The following is an 8,436-nucleotide window of genomic DNA, read 5'->3' as shown; positions in this document are numbered from 1 at the left end:
CCTGACACTCAGGATTTTTAAAGACTACACAGTGGCTTGCTTCCCCAAATACCTTAATCTTCCTCCATTCCTGCGTGGAACTTCAGCATCATTTACTCCTTTGAAAGAAGACGGCAAGAATATGGTGAAAAGCGCCCAGATTTACATCAGACTCGCTCTTACGACTATGACCAAGCGGCTTGGCTTCCCTGGGGCTCAGTTTTCTGGGTAAAAAATGGGGAAATAATAATGGTAGTTCTTAAAGTAAAAGTAGGATAAACTATGTACAGTCCCAAGCAGGGGACTGGTTTTTAAAAGTGATTGTTATAATACGAGGGACGTTAAAACGTCCTGGAACACCAGCGAACACTTCTTGGAGGAAGAACCACAGTCTTCATTCGTGGCCCGGCCCTTTTTTAATTTGATACATTGGTGGGATGGGGGAGGGGAAACAGCTCAGTAAGATAATTCTATTTTTTTAAAATGGAGGCAGAGAAGAGGAGGGGGTAGTGGAGAAGGCGAGGGACTCTTCCCAGGTCTATAGTGCTGGCCCGGGAATAAGGCGTGCCTTGGGCGCCTGCAGAGCGGCGTGCAGTGATAAGCCCAGCAATAGCAAATGTTGCATGCTTCAGGCGCTGCAGGAAGGGGCCCGTGCAGCACAGGCATTCTTGGATACACTAAGCACTTGGCAGGTTTCTGCACTTGCACTGACGTGGGTTCATTATTAAAAATCTTAAGTCCTTGGAGCTTTCTCAAGAAGCACGTAGGGTTTCTTGCAGCGTGCATCTGAGCACCCGGACTGCTCCGCAAACCCAACCGCAAACTCCAGCTCCCGGAATGCACGGTGGGATCTGATTTCTAAAATCTCGTGCTAACAGCCTCCAAGTCAATCATTTTGTCCTAGCCACCAGCAGAATTCGCGGATTTTGTACACGAACGGAACAGAATCAGATAGTCCTATCCATCCCACCAACTTCTAGGAAGGGAGAGCCTTGCTTAGTTAGAGCCCAGTGCAGGAGAAACTTAACTTCGCTCTAGTGTGCTTGGTTTGCTGAGGGCTCCACGCTTTCCCCCGCCCTCTCTCTCCGCCTTTTCCTCTGAGGAAGCAAGGAGTACCGTGACATTCGCGGGCTGCGGAACATCGAGGGCTGGGCGGAGGAACATTGTCCAAACATTTCTGCGCGAGCGCCAAGAACTCGTGTAAAATCGTGCCTCCCCCCCGCAAACGGCTTTCACAATCCAGCACAGCCCCTTCCTCCAATCAGACACTTCGTCTGAGTTGGAAACAGTCAGTTAAACTAACTACAAGTTGGAATCACCGTTCCCCGAAAAAGCGCGCCCACGACCAGCTCTATTCTCACGCTCACTCGCCCTATTTTACTTACACGCCCCGGCCGCAAGCGCGCCACCGTCAGGTCCCACCGACACCAATTAGAGGCAAGGTGAATGCTAGCAGTGGGCGTCTAACCGGCGCGAATGAGTACACTTTGAACCCGCGGAAGGCAACATACCCCTATATAAGGCGCGCAAGCCTGAGAGTCGGCGCCAGAAGAGGTCCCGGCGCCAGAAGAGCTCCCCACCAGGACACTGGTCCCAGCTCAAGCCCAGCTCCAGGGATCCGCACGACCCCAGCGCAGTCTGCAGAAGCGCGAGGTTTCATCGACAGCAATCAGAACATGAATCGTTCTCCTGGCTGCAGCCACTCTGGCACAGGCTGTTACAGCCTGGGAGTCGGCGAGGGCATGGAAGAACTAAATGGTGGGTGCCTAGACGGGGACAGGTGCTTTGGCAAATTCCAGAGAAGGAACTTTCCCTGGGAGGGGCGAGTGGACGGGACGCTGCACGGCAGTCGCTTCTCTTGCATCTCAGCCCTTTGCCCCCTCCAGTCCACCCATCTCCCTGGTATCTCTCTTTTTGCTCTTTTTTCCCAGATGTGACGCCTACCGTGTTCTCGGAGGTTGTAAATGGAGAAGGGGCGGAGGGTACAGGAGCCGAACCTGAGCCAGAAGTAGCAGCAGCAGCAGCAAACTACATTGGCTCGGCAGAGCCCAGGCCCTTGGACGACGAAAACCGTGAGGGCGGCGGCAGCGACGATGATCTTGAGCCCCCGGAGCAGCAGATGGAGGTGGCCCCCCCAGCCGCTGAGGAGCCACAGGTCGCGGAGAGAAAGCAGCGCCGCAACCGCACTGCCTTCACCGAGCTGCAGCTGCGGGAGATGGAGAACCTTTTCCGTCGCGTTCAATACCCCGACGTGTTCGCGCGGTGAGTACCTGGCTCCGGAGGCGCCCAGTTCTCCCGGGACCCACGCTCATCCCGGGGCGCCTTAGTCTCTTTCCCGGGACTCTCCCCCTCTTCTCCTGGGCCAAAAGCCACTTAGAAGACTCAAGGGCGCCGGATCCGCCCTAGCTCTCTGGGGTTGGGGCAATGCCTATAGAGCTTGTGGGGTGCAAGACAGAAGCGGAACTAGAGTGAAACGAGTAAGGCAAGGCCGATTAATCCTGCTTTCATTTAGAAGTTTGGCAATTTGTTCATCGTAGGATTTTTGCGTTCGTTTTTATATTTTGAATATTGCATTAAAATATTTATAGTGATTACTCAGCTTTTTCGCCCCCTTTAAATTTTGCGCACGAGGGGAGCACCTCTTTTGCCCTACCCTAGTCTCGACCCTGCCACGTGAAACGCTGTTTCCAGGCGGCAGTTCTGACCCTTAAAAAGACCGTGACTCATTCCCGTCGCTTGCTTTCCCCGGAGCACCTGTCGTCCAGATCCCCTTCGTATACGAACGGGCAGGACTATTCCGGCCCGATAGGAATGAAGGACCAGGACAAATCCGTGTGAGGTTTAGGCGCGCCCTTTCTAATTCCGCTGTATTCAGCCTTCGCCGGCCAAAGAGCAAAGAGATTTTCCCTTGAGCGCTTGGACGACGTGGTTTGAGAGTTCACCTCTCGCTTTTACAATGAATAGAAATACTCTGGTTCAAAACACCAATTTTTTTTAGTATTTTGGCGTTTTATTTATTTTCACGGAGGAATCTCCCAAGAAAAGAGTTTCAGGTTAATTCTCTGTTGCTTCCCAAACAGGAAAAAAAAAAGGATTGTCATACCCAACTAACAGACACACTACCAGGAATTTTCATATATATTCCCTTTTTATATTTTACTTAACAGATAAGGGGTCCATGGGAAAACCCTCCCTAAAGCAAACCTCAAGCTGTATTTCAGAAAACTGCACCGGGAGGAGGGGTAGAAATGTAAATGATACGTCTTATCCGTCTTATCCGTAATTCCACATGCTGAACCTTTACAATTTTACCCCCTCAGAGAGCAGCTTGCAGGACGCCTGAATTTGACTGAAGCCAGAGTGCAGGTGAGTAAATCTTAAAAGAGGGATTGGTAGGGCAACCATTCTGAAACATACTTTAGGTTTTGTCCTGGAAATTCTCAAGTTGGTGTGTTTTGTTGTCTTTTCCATGTTTATTTTAGCAAGTGAGTTTTGAACATTGGGTGTTTTTAGGGTGGAAAATGGGACAAGTAAGCTCTAGCTTATGGGAATTTCCCATTACTAGAGGGAATATGATTTCCTAAAGGGAAATAAATAGAATACACATCTCTCTCCTCCTTTCTACACACACACAAACACACACACACACACACACTTCTTTCCAATAAATAAATTTCATCTCCTTCTAACACTGGCATCTTTTAGGAAGGATGTTAGTCCTCCCTAAAGGAATATTCCTATACTGGGGCTCAGTCTCACCTGGGAAGTATTCAAATTAATGCTCTGAAGAGCTAGGTTATAAGAAAGTTCAACCATACTAAATTATTTAAAATACTTAAAACCAAGCATAAGCTCTTGGCTAAATGAGTGAACTTATAAATATTTAGACATTGGGGTGAGGGAGTAATTCAAACACAGAACATAGTACATGAGTAACTAATGTATGTTTAGTTAAGCTGAAACTGATGGCGGGGGGAGTGGCTTAAAAGTCCAAGTCCCACCCAGTGCCTAATACTCCTGCCGCTCTTTTTCAGTGTTTTGTAAAGCAGAGTGGCAGCCTTAAATTTTTTTAACACCTTAAATTTTAATCTTTCTGGAAGATTTTGATGTCAGCCTGAAAACATTGCTAAATTATTGCAATTATGGTGGTAATGGGGAAAGGTTTGCAAGCTTTGAAAAATTATTTTTTATAAAATGAATCCAAAAAAGAGAAAGAACAATTTTGAATAGTTTCCACTAGTCTAAGGAGGGGTGAAAAGTTAGAGAAGAATTGTATACACTTAAATACAGAGGCCATACATATTTGACTTTATGAAACTACTAGATGCATCTGTGAATATATTCTCTTGAAGAATTTTGAGCATCTAAGAATTTTGGGGGTCCTTTTTGGTGGTATTGTTTTGAAAAGGTAGGTTTTTCTGGAATTTGATTAGTTGTGAGGGTGCTCTCACGTCAGGCCAGATTCTCACCTGTGTTAATTTATAATATATTTTCAGTTACTCAGGCAGTGATTACAAATTTGTAGGTCATGAGATCAAAAGTGACTAACTGAGGTCACAGAACACAATAGTTACATCAAAGAAGTATTTCCCCCCTCAAAAAAGATAGATATGTATATACCTGAGATGGCTTAGTGGTTTTACCCCAGAGCACATGCATGAGGACAGTGATGGAAATGTATTGCCCATCTGTGGGTGGTGTGTGGTAGAAAGCAGGCCACTGGATGCTGGCATCCTAATGCCACAGGCTGAACCAACAGTCAAGCATGGTCTCAAAAGGAGTCCTCCACTTTCTCACACAGACAAGGTAAACCCAGAGGAAAAGAAAAACAAGGTTTGCTGAATTGCTCTTCCCCATCCCTGGGTTTACATAGTTCTCTCAATGGATTTCTGAAGGGAAAATGAGCCAGAAAACATAAATAAGGAAAAAGACAATGTTCTCATAAATTTCCAAACACTACAGCATGAATTTCCCCAAGAAACTTAAGAGATACTTTCCCCACCCATCTTTTGCAAATATAGTGGATCTGTTTGATGATACCAGCATTGGGAATATGGACCTGATATTGGCCCATCCCGAAATTTACCATATGTGGGCTTTGGTTATGTTTAGGGCGATCTGACCACAGGCACATTTGAATCCCTCTAAACTGAGCTCTGTTACACTGGCCTTCTTCAGACTTCATATTTGTGCAGTACAAAGACACCAAATCCTAAGATGGGAAAGAGGCTTCAGCAGGCAGATAGAAAGGGCCCTTTGTCTCGTTTAAAACTTGCAGTTTAGGAACTTTCAAAGGGATTAAATACAATGCAGACCCCATCAACTAGTATACTAAGAGGACACGAAAGTCTAATTGACAACTTGTTTGTTTGTTTGTTTGTTAATAGTTGGCAAGCATTTAGGGAGGAGCCTCTTTTGTGACCCCTACCCCACGTGATTGAACATAATTGGACCTTCCTGCCTTAGGAATGAGTGATGGGATTGGGGTCTCCTGGATAAGGAGTGGAGCTGGCAAGGCCTGGGTGTCCTACTACTCTGGGTAGCAGTGGCACCCGTCCAGAATCCTGAAAGTGCAGCTAGAGCTGAATGAGCTGACCTCGTCCTGAGCCCGCGACGGTTTGGAGAGAAGGGCAGATTGGAGCATGCAAAACTGACAGCGGTGATAATACGGTGCCCAATATCTTATCTGGGGCAAAGGATTTTGAGTTTAGTGAATTTGGATTCATTTTAGCTAAACAATCCTTAAGGCTAATGGCTAAAGTATCAAGGCAGTGCCCAGGGCTTCAGTAACTCTCATGTCCCAGCGATATAAGCCACAAAGTCTCTGGGATCTCCCCCTTGACATACCACCTGTTTAGTTTTAATGAGGTTTCAGAGAAAGACTCCTTAAACATTCAACATGCCCATGAATTAGTTATTTCAGACTGAAGATGGGCTTTTCGAATAGAGGGTGGTTCCCCTCAGTATGATTTTAACTGGGCCCACCTTTATCCCATGCTCAGCATCCCCCAAAACCAGGGTGACATTGTCCCTGATGAAAAGGGGGTGGAGGCAGCTAGACAGCTGATGGTCCAGCGTTTCTTTACCCTGTTCCCTGGCATGAACGTTAACACCAGAGACATGGTGCAATTCATCAGTTTGACCTGCATCCCAGATTTGGGGGAAAAACCATTGCAGAATATTAAAAATGAGAGAGAGATAAATCAATGGGCTGAAGTCTGGGCTAGGCTTGGTTCACTAAGGACGAGGGAGGAGGTGGGCTCTTTACTTTCCTAAGATATTTTACCAATAAGAAAATAGCTTCTCCTGCTGCTGTTGAAAATCTCAGTGGCAGAGTTGCGGGTCATATGTTTTCCATTATGATATTAACTGTTCAATATACTAAACCAACTCCTTTTCCCCCTCTGATTGAAGGTTTGGTTTCAAAATAGACGAGCCAAGTGGAGAAGACAGCAGAGGGCACTGATGTTCAGAAACCCGGCCCCAGTTGCCGTGGGTCCCCCTGTGGGGATAATCCTTGATGGGCCCTATCATGCAATCCCTATTCTGGAGCCTATATGGAGATGTGTTCCTCTGTTGCCACCGCCAGTCATGCCACCTCGGCTACCCCGGCCACGACCCCTGCGCCCTGGGCTACCACCGCCACCCATGTTCCCTGGGCCACCACCCATGTTCCCTGGGCCACCACCCGTGTTCCCTGGGCCACCACCTGTGTTCCCTGGGCCACCACCTGTGTTCCCTGGGCCACCCGTGTTCCCTGGGCCACCCGTGTTCCCTGGGCCACCCGTGTTCCCTGGGCCACGCCTGGTCCCTGGGCGCCCCCCGCCACGTGTGCCTCCCTTTGCTCTGGCCCCTATAGGTGTGGCATGGGCCCCTGTCATCAATGGCCATTTCGCCGGCCCCATTTTCTGAATATGAGCCTCATGACAGTTTTTCCGAAGTGTTTTTCTGCCAGATAGGAATTGTGCACAGCACATCAGAAGTAGTTTATCAGATACCTGTTAAATGAATTGAGTAAGTGAACAAGATTGGTGCCTGTTGTTTTTGAAGAGCCTGTTGTGTTTTCAATAAAAGATGCAAACTAGCAGTATATTGGTTTATGGCATCAAATGGGATAAGAAGGGTATGTATGGGGATTGCAAAGGCAATGCAATTCAAACCATGTCGAAGCTTCCTTTCATAATGTCACAGCCCCAAGTCACTGTAACAGACCATGCACATCACAGGGCTCGCCAGTGCCTGTGGCGGCTTTACACTGACCACACATTCTCATCCCCCCATCCTCATCCCCACCCCACCCTGTTGGGAGCACATACATGTGCAAGCAAGATGGGAAGGGATGGGTCTCTCGTGAGAGGGCAGTGGTTCCAGTCAAGGAGCTCAGCAGCCCTGGGCTCAGGGAAACTTCCTGAGAGGCTGCCCTCCTGGCTGTAAGGGAAGGTGGCAGCCAAACATCTCCATTTTCGTGGAGGTGAGAGGACTGGGAACCATTCTGGTTCAAAGACACAGGAGGGGGCTCCATTAAGATCAGAAAAGGGCTCTTTTCTATTTTCTCACCCCCACCCTCAGGCTGACAGAGCCTATTATTGTAGCTTCTCTAGCTCAGAGACAATCATACCTTCAAGGGTATTTCTCTTAAAATGCATTTCAAATATCCCTAAAGCATAGATCAGAACTTAATTATTCTAATATAGGAAATTATTCTGATTTATAGAAAATCATCAGAAATTGGCTATAGACAAATACATTTACCTGAGATAGATGGTCTTTATATGTTTGTTTTGTTTTTGCAGGGGAAGTGATTAAGTTTATTTACTTTTTAATGGAGGTATTGGGGATTGAACCCCAGACCTCATGCATGCTAAGCAAGCACTCTACCAATTGAGCTACACCCTCCCCTTTAGATGATCTTTACAGACGGCAGTTTGAGCCAACAGGTTTTAAAAACAATCTCAGGAGAAGTTCAGGAACTTCAGCGTTTTACAGTAATCATTCTGGATGTGCTCTTTCTTCCTAAAGTTGTTTCACATTCACGAACACAGGGCAACTTTCATAATAGTCATTTTCCTGTTCAAATGAAGCAGGGAGAAGGTATGAAGTATCTGGGGAAAGAAAGCCTTTTTGATTAGAACTAGATTTCTGTAACCTGGATCTTGTTTCAAACAAATCTAGTCAGAACCTTGGAAGTCTTAACTTGAAAGAGTCTGAAAATCAAAATCTCAGCCATCATTTGGGCTACAAGTATTTAGGGGAAAAGGGCAGGGAAGAGAGGGATGAAAAATAATTATTTAGTTGAGAATACAAGGATTTTGGTTGAGATTGGTGGGAAAAGTGACTTTTTAAACAAAGAGTTACATTACTGTAAATGTATTTTTTAAATGGGGAACAGAGTTTGATCTGAGTTGTTTTCAAAAGCACAACCAGACATTTGCCTGAATTCGGAGCATAGGGTATTGT

General features: G+C 46.6%; 1 protein-coding gene across 1 annotated transcript; it reads left to right on the top strand.

Annotated features, from left to right (window-relative positions):
* Positions 1–1,551: 1,551 nt before the first annotated feature.
* Positions 1,552–7,063, top strand: ESX1 (ESX homeobox 1). Its single transcript, XM_031672641.2, has 4 exons — positions 1,552–1,737; positions 1,911–2,241; positions 3,300–3,345; positions 6,394–7,063. Exons 1-4 carry the CDS (start codon positions 1,656–1,658, stop codon positions 6,889–6,891), a joined length of 957 nt encoding a protein of 318 aa, XP_031528501.2. The 5' UTR covers positions 1,552–1,655; the 3' UTR covers positions 6,892–7,063.
* Positions 7,064–8,436: the final 1,373 nt, after the last annotated feature.

The sequence above is a fragment of the Vicugna pacos genome, chromosome X, assembly GCF_048564905.1.
Source record: "Vicugna pacos chromosome X, VicPac4, whole genome shotgun sequence".
NCBI lineage: Eukaryota > Metazoa > Chordata > Mammalia > Artiodactyla > Camelidae > Vicugna > Vicugna pacos.
This window is presented reverse-complemented; position numbering and strand designations above follow the sequence as displayed.